General features: G+C 46.4%; 1 protein-coding gene across 18 annotated transcripts in view; it reads left to right on the top strand.

The window, feature by feature from the left end:
* Positions 1 to 14,363, top strand: part of PTPRT (protein tyrosine phosphatase receptor type T) — a 918,720-nt gene that overhangs the window by 866,384 nt on the left and 37,973 nt on the right. For all 18 annotated transcript variants that reach the window (XM_016155891.2, XM_016155890.2, XM_016155892.2 and 15 more), the window contains one exon: positions 7,213 to 7,289. In XM_016155891.2, coding sequence (XP_016011377.1) covers positions 7,213 to 7,289 — 77 coding nt within the window. The remainder of the gene's footprint in view (positions 1 to 7,212; positions 7,290 to 14,363) is intronic.

Below are 14,363 nucleotides of genomic sequence, written 5' to 3' on the forward strand. Positions count from 1 at the left end.
TGGTGGGGGAAGGGAAGAGGAGTTTTGATTTGTTTAGAGAGGTGGAACTGTGCAAAGGCGAAAACTGAGCCTGCTCCTGGGGGGTGGGGGGTGGGGGCCTGGGAACACAATGGGAGGAGACAGTGTCGGAGGGCTGGGGGATAATGCGTCTTGGAGTTCCGGGAGGGATAGGGACCCCTCACTCTACAACAAAGCTCTCAACCTTCTTCCTTCTCCCAAGTTGTAAAACTTCTTGGAACCTTGAGTTTCTCATCCACAAAATGGGGCAACGAGATATACCTCACAGGATTACTGAGAATCGGATAGCATAGCATCCATAAGGCCTCTAGAATAGAGCCTGGAATATTACACACTCCATACGGGTAAATTCCTGTACCTCACCGCCTAACACAAGGTGGATCTCCAATCTTACAGCCCAGTTCCAGAAAGATATTTCGGTCTTTCCCAAAACAAATTGACTAGTTAGGGCGCCTCTCCACTAAATAACTGAACACTGGTCTGAACACTTAACCCCAAGTGTGATCAGAAACTTCTGGAGGGCTTGTTAAGATATAGATTGCTGGGTCTATAACAAAATTTTATGATTCAGTGGCTCTGGGCTGGGACTCAAGTGTATACATTTCTAACAAGTTCCCAGGTGTTGCTGATGCTTTTGTTCAGAGGGCTATCTTTTGAAAACCCCTGGTCTAGAATAATAAAACTGAATTTATACATTTATGTGGATTTCTTACAATACCCCCAGGTACTTTCATATCTTACCTCTTTTCATCCTTGCAACAGTCTGCTAAGGTAGATATGATTTTGATGTTATAGTTGGGCAAATTGAGGCTCCAGGAAGGTAAGTAACTTGCCGCAGGTGATATGGTTAATGTGTGACAGACCTCAGGGCTGCCTCCAGAGCCTACCAAATCCCTTACCTCTCCCTGCTGAAGGCAAGAATTGGCTTCCAACCTTGGGACAGGACAGGCTGGGTCTGCAGGGTGGGTAAGGAGTCCGCTACAGGGAAAGAAAGAATTCGAGCACAGGATCCAGACACTCTCTGCCAGCCCTGTGTAGAGTAAAGAGCTTGGGGTCCCAGGCCAGGTTACCTAAACCCAACTGTATAGCTGTAAGCAAGGGGCCTGCCCCTTTCTGGTTCTCAGCCTTTCAGACACAAATATGAGCTCGTTTATTAAACAGATAATTACTGAGCACCTGCTACGCGCCACACACTGTAGAGGAATTCAACAAATAGGGTGCGCTTCTTTAAATAGGGTTTGAAGGAGAGCCACAGGTGAATCAGTTACTACAACTGCTGTAAGAGCTCAGAAGCAAAGTACAGAGAGCTTTCAGAGTCTGGGATGGAGCGATCACAGGAGACTTCCTGAGGAAGGAGCATTGAGCTAAAAGCTAAAGAAGGAGGTATTGCCAGCCTTGTGGGGTCGGGGGTGTTCCTTTACATATGCAAAGGCCCTGAGGTCAGAGCAGTCATTGTACATTTGAGCAACTTAAAGAAGGGTACAATTATGAGAGTAGTGTGTGGGGAGCAGGGCATGAGGCTGCCTTGGGAAGTAGGTCCCAAGCCATCAGATCAGGCAAGGTATTGTGGGAGCTGGTAAGGCTTCATTCTCTGTCAGTGGAGTCCTGGAGCTGATTCTTACCAGCTTGCAAGAACAGATTGTTAAATTTTCAGGAATTTTGTGGGCTAGCTGCTGCCATGTTGGTAGCTCGAAATCAATCATAGTGGGAGTATTTATACCACAGAAATCAGCAGACGTTACAGGTCAGGGCCTTTTTTTCCTCCAGAGAGCTGTTTGTTAAACATTTGCCAACATACCACTGGTGTTGGTCCTAAAACTCCAAGGAACAGATTGGCCCCAGAGGGGTGATGTTTCTGTTTCCCTGGAGTTGTGTGCAGGGGGGCTCTTTGGATCTCCAGTCTTTGTAGCATACCTCCCCCCGCCCCCCTGCAGGCTGCCAACCGTTCTCGCCTCCCAACCTCCGCGGAGAGCCTGATGGAGCCCAGGCTCCTGCACTTTCCTCTTACATCACCATCAAGGAGTTTGCTTCTCCTCTATATGACTCTTCTCAATTCTTCTTGTCTTGAATATCAAACCAGGAGTGCCAATTTAGCTGTTTTTCGAGCTTGCAAAATGTAGATAGGGCATAATGAATGTTCTGGGCTGCTTGTAAATTACCTTGTATAAACTCCTTCACATCGTCCGCTGCCCCATCTTTCTCCGTGCGCATGTGAATAAACACAATTTCTTATCCTTCTAATTACATAAAGTTAGACGAGGAAGGGGACAGAGAATAATATTAGCATCTCCCGCAAGGAATAAATAAACCATGAGGACACTGCTGCTCTGTGCAATGCCTTTCTGGCGGTCCTACAGCTGAGTCCTGCCCTTTAACAAGTACACACACAGCTCTGGGTTTTGCACAAAGGTAGGTTTACCTTTGGGACAAAGGGAAAATGTGGAGCACTGAGTTTCTAAGCATCTCTGCCATCAGCTCATGACCTGCCTCTCATCCAGCCAACAACCACGTTTTATTAAGGACTTACTGTGTACCAAACACTACTCTACACATTTTTTAGAACCGTTTTAGATTTACAGAAAAAAATGAGCAGAATCCTCCCTCCCACCCACATTCAGTTTCCCCTATTATTAATATCTTGAATCAGGGTGATACATTTGTTACAGATGATGAACCAATATTGATCCATTATAATTAGCCGAAGTCCGTAGTTTTCAGAGTTTACTTTTGTGTTGTACAGTTTTTTGGTATCCATCATGACAGTATCATACAGAATAGTTTCACTGCCCTAAAAATTCCCTGTGCTCCATCTCTCTATTCCTCCCTCCTCCACGTCCCTGGCAACCACCGATATTTTTACTGTCTCTATAGTTTCACTGTTTCCAGAATGCCACAGAGTTAGAATTATACACGAGCCTTTTATGCGTAGTGGCATTTTTCATTTAGCAGTATGCATTTAAGTTTCTTCCATGTCTTCATGGCTTAATAACTTTTCTTTATATCACTGAATAATATTCCATTTATGGGTAGATCACAATTTATTCATCCATTCACCTATTACAGGACATCTTGGTTTTGGCAGTTGTGACTAAAACTGCTGTAAACATCCAAGTGCAGGTTTTTGTGTGTGTGGACATAAATTTTCAACTCCTGGGGGTAAATACCAGAGATAGAAACTGCTGGATCATATGGCAAGAGTATGTTTAGTCTTTCCGACGGCTGTATAATTTTGCTTTCCCACCAGCAATGAATGAGAGTTCCTGTTGCTCCATATCCTCTCCAGAATTTGGTGGTGTTGGTGTTCTGGATTTTGGCCATTCTAGTAGGTGTTCAGAGGTATCTTGTTTTAATTTGCATTCTCTAATGACATATGATGCTGAACATCTTTTCATATTCTTACATGCCACCTGTATATCTATTTTGCTAAGGTGGCTGTTCAGATCTTTTGCCCATGTTTTTAAAATTGGGTCATTTGTTTTTCTTATTGTTGAGTTTCCTTTCTTTATTGTTGAGTTTTAAGAGTATTTTCGTATATTGTAGATACAAGTTCTTTAACAGATATGCCTTCCGCAAATATTTTCTCCCAGTCTGTGGCTTTTCTTTTCATTCTCTTAATGTCCTTACCAGTTTCATGCCTGAAATTTCTCAATATTTTAATCCTCCCAACATTTGGTGAACTATATATAGTATTGGCCCTTTTTTGCTAAGGAACCCAAGGCTAAGAGAGGTCAATTAACGTACTAAGTGATGGAGCTAGCTTGAACCCAGATCTGACCCTCAGCTCCATACCTCACATCACCATTTATCCTTCTTGCTACCGGTTAGCTCATGTGGGAATGAATCTTGGTCATTTCACACTAAAATAGCCTTTCACAGTATCAGAAAATAGAGTCTGTGTTTGGATGCCCTGCAGAGCCCAGCATGATTACTTGCATTGAAGTGCCTTAACATGGCATGGAGAGCCCTCTGTAATCTAACCCCCGCCTACCTCCTCTGTCCCTTCTCCCATTGCTAATCTCTTCACACCGTAGGCTTGTAAGACAGGAAGCTCTTCAGCTCCCCCAATGTGCTTGCTTTTTCAGGATCTCTGCTTTCATTCTTGCCATTCCCTCTGAAGGGAAAGACCCTTCCTCACTGTCCACTGGTCAAGCCGTACTCACTTTTAATTCCTCATTCACATATTACTCTGCAAAGTCCTCTATTCTTCACTTTCCTAGACCTTGAAATTCCACTTCTATGTACAATCTGTCTCCTCCGCAATACTGACAGACTCCTTAGTATGAGCATCACTTTGATAATACTTTCTTAGTCCCTTCAACATGCCCACACATAGTAGGAGCTCAATAAATGTGTTCTTAATAAGTGAATGAAGAGGAGAGATTGGCAAATGCCATAATCTGTTGGCACCTTTCATCTTTCAGAATATTTAACTTAAAGAAATCTTTGTTTCTTTCATTTTGTTTTGTTTTCAATCATTTTTGCTTTCAGATTCTAAATTCCATTGTATGATAAAGAAAATTACCTTTCAACATTTTAAACCACAATTTGTTCCCAGTACTATAGACCCCGGGAGGTGATATAACTCAATAAATAAAGGAGATTTTTTTTTAAATCAATAGGCCATTAGTAAAACCAATGAGTAAACTCACAGTATGCATTTTCATTTTTTTAAGGCTTACAGTGTTTGTAACCACTGGTGACAAGGCTTAACAATCAGAGCTCAGAGTCAAGTGCTGGACCTTGTCTGAGCCCCTGCTGGGTGGGATGTCCCCCAGGAAGTCCTGCTCTCTGGGGCTACAATAATGCAAGAGCTGGGGACCAGCCATTTGTACAAACTGTAGGAGTAGTACCTGTGAGATGCTAGAAGAGCAGGGATAAGACCTTGTGTGGACAGAACAGAGGTTCAGGGTCAGACAGACCTGAGATAGAATCCCAGCTCTGCTACCTACAGGCTGTGTAACATGGGAAAATTGTTTTACCTCTCTGAAGCCCAGTTTCTTCATTTGTGAAATGCGAAGAATAAAAATAATACATCATTATGGTATTATTATAATAATCTATAGAGTTATTTGGAGGAATAAGTGATGGAGTAAGATAATGTATGTAAAGTCTCTGGTATCTACCATTAATTCCATAAAGGTTAGCTTCAAACTATTCCCTCACTTTATATCCAACTCCCCCACCCACCCAAAAAGTGGACTTAGACCCCCCCCATCTACTCCCTCTAGTCGTTTCCACTGAAACTTTCCTATGATGAATATAAAAAGAAAGGATCCAGTGTATTTCGGTGTCTAGCACAGTGCCTGGCACATAGCAGATGCTCCATGAATAATTTTTGAAATGATTAGTTAATTAATTAATGGATATGGGGGTGGTGTTCTGTCCACCCCAGGAGCTGTTTGTCCATCCTGGGATCCATTTCTTGTCTTCTGTGCTCGACTTCCTCTCACAGGGAACAGACTCCTGCAGGTTGCATTTCTCAGTCTCTCATCAGCTGGCTCCTGGCTGGATTTGGCCAATGGCATGCCCTGGTGGGAGATGGAAAGGTAGGAGAAAGGAAAAGGCAGAAGTATTTCTTGCCCTCTGTCCCAATCACAGGCTCCTTCTTTAGCAGCCTGGGAGGTTCCTCTTTTTGTCCAGCTCCCATCAAAGAGGCCCACTGCAGCTCCTGTTCCCAGAGGTGTCCCCAGTCCCTGAGCTCTGGTCCCACCATCCCTGGGTTTCCTCGTTGGTGCTTACCTCTGAGTTACTTCACCTTCTTCTCTTTGGCTTCTCAACTCTTCCATTACCTTAAGGTAACTGCTTTCTCTGTCATTAATTCCTTCTGCTGTGGACACTTGAAGTGGTTTCTAACATCCACTTAGACTCCTCTTTGGAAGCAGGTGTCTGGACCCAGAATTAAGAGAACCCCACTCTTTCAAGCTCCACCATCCATTGGCCATGTAGCCAGTCGGTCCATGTGAGCCTCAGTTTCCCCATGTGCAGAAAAGGCTAATATCCTCCATCTTGCTTCTCTCACAGGATAATTGTGAGAGTCCAGTGAGGTAATCCATTTATACATCCATGGGCTACAGTCCATGGACATGCAGAAGACAGAACAGGGGATAAAACAGTTAACATCCTTGTTCTCGGTGGGTTCCAGTTAGGAGTAGTAGATGTGTTCATAAACAGCAAAGTGCTGTGTACGTCCAACAGAATAAGCTGACCCTACATCCTTGACCCCCAGGGACCCTTGGGGATGCACAACTCTCCAGCCCACTTGCTTCAAACCCCGGCCCTGCCCTAGAGTCGGCAGGATTGGCCAGCAGATGCAGCAACATACAGTGATACGTACAGAGTTACCTGGACAGCGAGCTGAGCCCCTCCTCTCAACCAGACCCAACCAGGATGTTCCGTTTGCGTGTGTCGGTTCATTTGCTGGAGCTCGCTTTAATTCATTGTAAAGGATGAGCCTGATTCTTCAGCTGTACTCGTTTTTTTTTTTTTAATGGCTTTTATTGGGTGTTATTTGAAGTAAACATGCCATCGACCAAAACCTGCAAATCTTGTTTATGCCTAAATTGTGTTTGAAATGATATTCTCTGTAACACGATTTTTAGTTATCAATGACCTTTTTTTATAATGATTTAGTCAGCTTCACTTGAATGATAGTGTTGATAACAATATGTGGCCAACAATCTATTTGCAACAGTACTCCAAGAGGCAAAAGAAAAGCAATTTGTGCCCATGTGGAAAATAGGTAAATTTGCCATTTTTAAGCAAGCATGAAAATGGAGCATATTAATCCCGATCCAATACATCTCACTTCCTGAGCGTTTCCATATAGTCTCTTGCATTGTCCTATGGAGAAAGCATTTCCATTCACATTTTAACGACAAAATCACTAAGACTTAAAGAAACAGGCGAAGCAGGTAGACAAAGCCAGAATCAGAGGGCAGGTGGAAACGAGAAGTATATACAGATCCTTTTTAAAGCATAGCACTCCCCCATACCTGAGCCTCAACTTCCTTGTCTGTAAATGGGTTAATAACTGAAGGTGATGCTGGGGTTAAGTCAGAGAGCCTTGTGTCAAAGGAACACAATGCCTGGTGTGCAGAAATTAATATAAATGGTGGCTCTAACAAAGGGGCAGGGCTGGCTCATCACCTGAAGGCTTCTTATCACCCATCCCCTTGTTTTCTGCCCTCTCTGCAGATGACCATTCCCGAGTGAGGCTGCTGGTGCTGGATGGAGACCCGCATTCTGACTACATCAACGCCAACTACATTGATGTGAGGGTCTTCGTGGGGCTGGGCAGCCGGGGTCTGGGGTTGGCTACAGCACACTCAGGATATGTATGCCTGTCCCCCAGTCTCTCTTCCAGAAAGGGCCTTCCCAGAGCATGTGCAGAGGCGTCTGGCTCCTCCCTGATTTGTAACTAGTGCAACCCAAGTGAATTATCCATCTAAAGCTGCAACCTCTTTCAGGCTGGCTGGAGTAGCCTGCTCTGCAGGAACCCCAGGACAACCACCAATCTCATTCATTCACCTGCTAATTCATTTGTATATATGTCTGTTTATCCATTCATTTATTCATCTAAAGGTACAGTCATCTAGGCAACAAAAATTTTAAAGTGCCTACTGTACACGGGATGCTATGGAAACTAGAGCTAAAAAAGCCATGGTCCTGCTTTCTAAAATCTTAGCAGGAAGATAAGCTGTGCGCATCAATAATTCCAGGGCAAACTAGAAAGTGGTAAGTGTCATAAGTTCAGATAAAATGCTACAGGGATTCAAAGATGGGGGGGGGGAATTTTGCTTCTTCCATCAGGAATGCAAAATGTAATTTAACCAAAGCTCCGAGCACAGGTAGAATTTAAAATCAAAGAGGGGAAAGATGAGCCTCTGGTTAGAGAGAACAGCACAGCCAAGATGTAGCAGCTGGAAGCAAAGATATGTAGCCGCTCAGTTTGCGGGAGCAGAGACTACATAATGGGAATAGTGGAAAATAAGGTTGGCGCTAGATCACTGATGGCTTATGATCAAGCTTAGGAAGTTGGACTTTATTCTGTAGGCAAGAAAAAGCTTTTGAAAGGTTTTGATCAAGGAGGTGATTGGTTCAGAGCTGAACATTAGGATGGCTTATCTATCACCAGAGGTAAGAGAGATCAAAGGGAAAAGAGACTGAGAATAGGACATGCATGTAGAAAAGGGGTTGCTTCAGTATTTCAGAGACTGTTGAGGAAGGGCCTAAATACAACAGGAGCCAAGATGGGTGCCTGTGGAAGTGGGATATTTTGCAAAGGGGGAGCATGGCCCCTGCGGCCAGATGGGCATCCCAGTGTAACAAGCCAGGCTTCTCGGGACCTCAGCTGGGAGTCCAAGAGCCGTGACAAATGTCTCAGAGATCCACCTAGGCTTCTCTGCCTCTCAGGTGTTTTTACAGACAAGCTATAAAATGCTGTGGCATGCTTTTGAATTCCCCATAATCCAAGGCTGAACCAGATGATTCGTTAATTCAGCAAACATTTATTGAGCCTCGTGTTGGTTGTCTGTTTGCTCTCAGGTCTACACTGTGACGAGTGTGTGTGTGTGTGTGTGTGTGTGATGCAGGAAGGAAAGCAAGCTGACTCCTTCAAAGGAGGCGCTAATGGGAGATGGAAAGGTGAAAGGAAGGGAGACGCCAGCCAGCGTATTTCTCCTCCCTGGCTTCCTTGGGTGGCAGCTCCAGCGGTGGCTGCACCCCACCTGTGGCTCCAGCTTCCATCAGACAGGCCCATCAGATTTCTAGCTTCTGCCAGGTGACCCAGCTCCTGGGCTCTGGCAGCTTCTCTGTCTCCCATCAGGCACTAGTTCTAGGGCTGGTCACAGCCTCCCGCTGTGGGCGATCTCTGGGTTGCCCCACTGCTCCCTGTTCGGCAGCTCAGCTCCTCCATCACCTGCATAACGAACCCCCCATACTGAATTCCCTCTGGTTGAAACACCTAGAGCGGTTTCTAGTTCCCCACCTGGGCTTTGGTTGTCAGAGGGCCTGCATGTGCCCAGAAACTGAGGCTGGAGCTTCAGTCACAGTCGAGATCGACACGGTCTCTGCCACCTTGGCCCTTCCAGGAAAGGTCACAGGAGATGGCCAGTTCTGAACAACCTGTCTCCAGTCTGGAGCAAGGCACTCTGAGTACCCATCACACCTTCAGCCTTTCCCACATGCATTTGTACTCATTTTGCAAACACGGAGCAGATGCTCCACAGTAAGCTAGAAATACAGACCTTATAAGGGATTCAAGTCTGGAGAGGGGGTCATATTAGAAAAGAGTCCCTGACAGAGCAGGGCCTATAAGAACATAAAGGAAAATCAAAGCCTCATGATGGGGATGGGGTAGTCCGTGAGGACTTCCTGAAGGAAGTGACACAGTGCTGCCTTAGCCAATGAGAAAGAGTGAGCCACACAAGAAGTGTTGATAGTAACCTAAGAATTATTGATCACCTCTCGTGTAGCACCGTTACCTTCACTAGTACCACAACCTCACAAAAGAAGTGCCTTTACTACCCATTTTCAGGTGAGTAAGCTGAGGCTGTCTCAGTTATGTAAGGTATCCAGGATAACACTGCTAGGAGATGAGAGAGAAGCGAGCAGGAGTCTGATCTGGGGTGCCTCCCCCATCATGTCCTGCTGGCTTTAATAACAGCAGTACAGCAGTGACAACAGCCAGTGGCTCGAAATGAGTCGCTCTTGACCCCTATGATGGGTGCTTTTAAATTAGGCCATTTATCAAGACCTCTCAATAGCCCTCCGCGATAGGCAATCACCCCCATTTTTCAGAGAGAGAAGTCGAGATTTAAAGAGATTATAAAGGTTGTCTAAGGCCATGCACCTGGTCAGCGGCAGAACCAGGCAGTGAACCAGACCCAAATGATCCCCAGTCCAGGGCCCTTCCTCTTGCTTCTCCCCACCTCGCACCCAGCATATACTGGGGCTGGGTCAGCATGCGCTGAACCAGATTGAGTTTGTTCCTTCCATTTCCCCTTGGCCTTGTCTACAATTGAGTGGATGTGGCAGCCCAGAGTGTCATGGCCCACGTCGGGTCTGCTGGGCCAAGTCACCGTACCTGGCATTTGTCATCTGAGTGGTAACCTCCAGCAAAAATCATTTTTCTAGGTAGATACTCAATCCAAAGGTGAGTAAGCATCTGACTGTAGTCAGAGCCAAGATGCGCTTTGGTATTTTATAGACAACAAATGAAATTGCTGTAAATGCAAGTGAATCTCTACAACATCAATACTAGTAATGCCTGCCCTTTCTACCAGGTTTTGTTGTTCCAATGCATTCACAAGCCTGTAGAAAAAGAAACCAGGGGTCAAGGTAAAGAGCCCTGCTCAGGGACACACCGCTAGAATCCAGTCCTCTGCCCACCATGGACACACCTCAGCTTTCTGCCCCTCTCATTAAGGAGTAAGTTGCACAGAGTGGCCAAACAGCCTCTGCTAGAAGCTGTCTTAATATGTGACACTGGGCTCTGTGCTGGATCTCAGCAGTTAGAGTTAAGAGTTCACAGGACCAAAGTCATGAATTCAGTCTCTGTAGGGCTTGTTGAATCCAGGCAGTTCTGCTTACTAACTGTATGATTTCAGGTGAATTATCTAGTTGTTCTGATATCTGTACAATGGGATAATAATGCCACCCCCTGAGAATGTGATAACTGACAAAGAAAAGTATCTATCTGTCAGGATCCCATTAGGAAATGGATGTTTACTCAAAGGGAGTAGCCTGGAGAGGGCGATAAGTGTGAGAACAGGATCAAGTAAGGGAAACCAACAGGGTGGGGCCCAGTGTCCCCAGGCTAGCAACAGCAGGGAGCTCCAGGCCTAGAAAGGGGAGAGAGGAGCTATAAGGAGAGGGCCTCCTGGTATGAGCTGTAGCCTTCGATAGAGTAAAGACCAACCCATGGGGACCCGACAGAGAGAAAGCTAAGAGAACATACACCCTAAGCGCCCCGTAGCCTCTGAGGGTCTGCGTCTGCTCCCATTGACCAGACCCACCTCGGAGCCGGAAGGCATGGGCATAGGGGGCGTGATCCACGCAGCTCAGCCTCCCACAGCACAGAGCAGAGCAGCGTGCAAGGGAAGAGCAGGATAATAGAGGGACGAGGAAGACGCCGTGTGCAAGCGCCTCCTGGCACAGTGTTACCAATAGGGCTGGAGAGAAGGAGAATGTCATTCATTGTGAACCTACTATATACCCCCGAGAGTTATCATTCCTGGGGTTTCTATGGGGGTTCCTGGCAGGTCAATACTCTAGATAGCTATCTAGCCCTCACCCCTTTGTCTCGGTCCGCGCCCCAGCTAAAATCCTCCCAGCTCTCTAAAGCAGCATTCCCCAAACTTTTTGGCACTAGCAACTGGTGCTCCTTTGAGAATCTAATGCCTGATGATCTGAGGTGGAGCTGAGGCGGCGATACTGGCCCTGGGGAGCAGCTGCAGGTACAGATGAAGCTTCATTCACTGCCCGCTGCTCACATCCTGCTGTGTGGCCTGGTTCCTAGCAGGCCACAGTACCGGTCCCGGTCTGCAGCCAGGGTGGGGGGTTGAGGACCCCTGCTCTACAGAACTTACTGATCTCAATAGAGTCATTTGTTCACAATTGTATCTCGACGATCCATTAAAATGACTCCATTTGGATAATGAGCTCGATGAGGCCAGTCTTGTCTTTGCCTCCAGAGGCCGTGATTCTTCTACCGTCTCAACTATCCTGCTGGCAGGTTTTCCGCTGACCCGAGAATGTATTGGCCACTTGAATCTGTTATAAATTACCGGTCTGGAAATAAATATCGTATCTGGGTCCCCAGTAAGGAACAGATGCATGAGTGCGGAGTGAGATAAATGCGTTTTGGATGCAAACCTCTCTCCCATTGCTCACAGGCAGATGGAGGCAGGCTCAGTGCTGGGCGGCAGTTGATCTGCATGCTGTATAGGTGCGACTTAAATGAACTCGAAATTCTTTTAAGGTTAGGAAGTTTCCTGTACCAGCTCCTGGCAAGTCCCAGAGGCACCCCAATCGAGCAGTTCATTTCCTTTTATCACCACTGCTGAGGCATCTCGCTCGTGGTTAGAATGTTTTCTCTTTGGAGACTGTGTGGGTTCTTGGAGGCCAGATAGGGTCTCTTTACTCAGAGGCAGCATGCAACGCACGCATTCGATATGCACTTATTAAGTCCGGTGGCCCAGGCAGATAGATGTCTCTGGGCTCGGGGCACAGCCATGAGCAAGGCCCATACAGCCCTACCTGCTGGAGCTCTCATTCGACTGGGGAAACAGACAATGAGCGTGTCAATAAGCAAAGACCATTATGCCATTTGGTGATAAGTTCCCTAAAAAAGGTAAACCGGAGAAAGCAGAAAGAGGCTGACAGGGTGGTCAGGAAAGGGCTCCCTGGGGAGGCAACTGACAACCAGGGAGAAGCCTGGAAGGAGGGAGAAAGCAAACCACTCGGTCAGCTGGGGGCACACACAGCAGGCAGTGGGAATGGCCAGTGCTCTGCCCTCTAGATCAATGGTCCCCAGCCTTCTGGGCACCAGGGACCGGTGCTCCAATGAGAATCTAATACCTGATGATCTAAGGTGGAACTGGTGCCGGGGAGCATCTGCAAATACAGAAGAAACTTTGCTCACCTCCTGCTGTGTGGCCCTGTTCCTAACGGGCCACGGACAGGTACCGGTCCACAGCCCAGGGGTTGAGGACTCCTCTTCTAGATGGAAACATGATTGCTGTTTCTGAAGGAGAACAAGAAAACCAGTGGGGAGCCAGAGTAAGAGTGGTAGGGAACCTGAGACTATTGCTGAGGGGCGAGATGGGAATCAGGGGGATGCTGGGATGTCCAAACTTGGTTTACGAGGCCAGTTGGACCAGCACGACTTCCAAGGACACTCCTCTGGCCTCCTCGGCTGAGTCAGCTCTCCACGAGAGTCCCACAGAGACCCACATCTTCCTCTACCCTGTTTATTGATGTCTATAAGCTGCTCAGAGGCAGAGCCCACATCCATCTGGTTAATTTTTTTATATCTAGTGCCTTGTACATAGTAGTAGATGCTCAGTTAATACCTGTTGGTTGAATTTTGAATGACCGAGAGAACCAATGAATGAACAAGCTAGTGAACCCAAATCATTTAAACTCACAATTAAAATGTGAATTTCTTGCTCAGAATTTCATCCAATTTCAAGCATGTTAGACTCTTCTAAATCAGTTTCTTCCAGAGGGTCTTTCCTCTTCTGACCCATGCCCCAACCTCACCTCAAAGACACATTTCTTCCTGTATGCCACCAAGCAGCCTCTGCTGAACACTGTACCCAGCTCTGGAGAAAAGCACAAAAAATTAAGTGGAGCACATATTGTAAGTGTGTCCACTGGGCATATACAAAGCCCTGCAGGATTGCTCAGGAGGAAGGAGGTCTCATTTGTAGTGTGGGAAGCTGGGACGTAGGCTGCATGTGTTTGTGGGAGGAGAACAGAGGGGCGACTGGAAATGAGGCTGAAGATGAGAATGGAGGCGGATGATTAGTCCCGAGCCGAGGCATTTGGACATCACTATGCAGGCAATGGGGAACCATCGCAGGCTCTTCTGTGGGGAAGTAGCATAATTAGATGTGCACTGGGAAGTTCACTGTGGCAGGAAGCAGATGGGATGCAGCATCCGACTGGAGGCAGGGAGGCCAGCAGGAATCTGGTGCCAGGACTGTAAGAAGTAATGGTGGGATGACTGAAGAGAGTGAGCTTGATAAACCGTATCTTTTTATATGGTCAGTACTATTTTCTGTTCCCAAACCTAATCAAGAAAACTTCCAGAGTCTAATGCTTCCCGTGAACCTGGGAAACCCTGTCCATCTTCACTCGTAAGAACAGATCGCTCTTTGTACCTCTCACTTTCCTTCCTACCTCCCATGTCTCAGAGAAGAGCTCAGTTACTACACCAATGGGCAGAGCAGGGGAGCAGAGGGGAGGAGGGCTTACCATCTCAGGACTACCAGTGCAGACTTTTAGTTGTGGTAGGCACTCAACAGATGTTTACCAGAGAAACAATAAAATAATAGCAAAGACATATGTTAAATCTTAAAATAGTGCCTGGCATATAGTAACTGCTATGTAGTAACTCATTTAATTCTAACAGCAATGCTGTCATGTAAATACGATTAGCCTCATATAGCAGCAAAAAAATCAATTGAGGCATAAGGAGTCTAAGGAACTTGCCCCAGACCTCATAGCCTATAAGGGGCACAGCCAGGATTCAAACCCAGGAAGCGAGGTCCAGAGTCTGCACACATAACTACCATGCTGTACTGCCTTTCTAGTTGTACCCTCAACAGCTTATTTATTGG

Source organism: Rousettus aegyptiacus, unplaced genomic scaffold (genome assembly GCF_014176215.1).
Source record: "Rousettus aegyptiacus isolate mRouAeg1 unplaced genomic scaffold, mRouAeg1.p scaffold_m13_p_12, whole genome shotgun sequence".
NCBI classification, from domain to species: domain Eukaryota; kingdom Metazoa; phylum Chordata; class Mammalia; order Chiroptera; family Pteropodidae; genus Rousettus; species Rousettus aegyptiacus.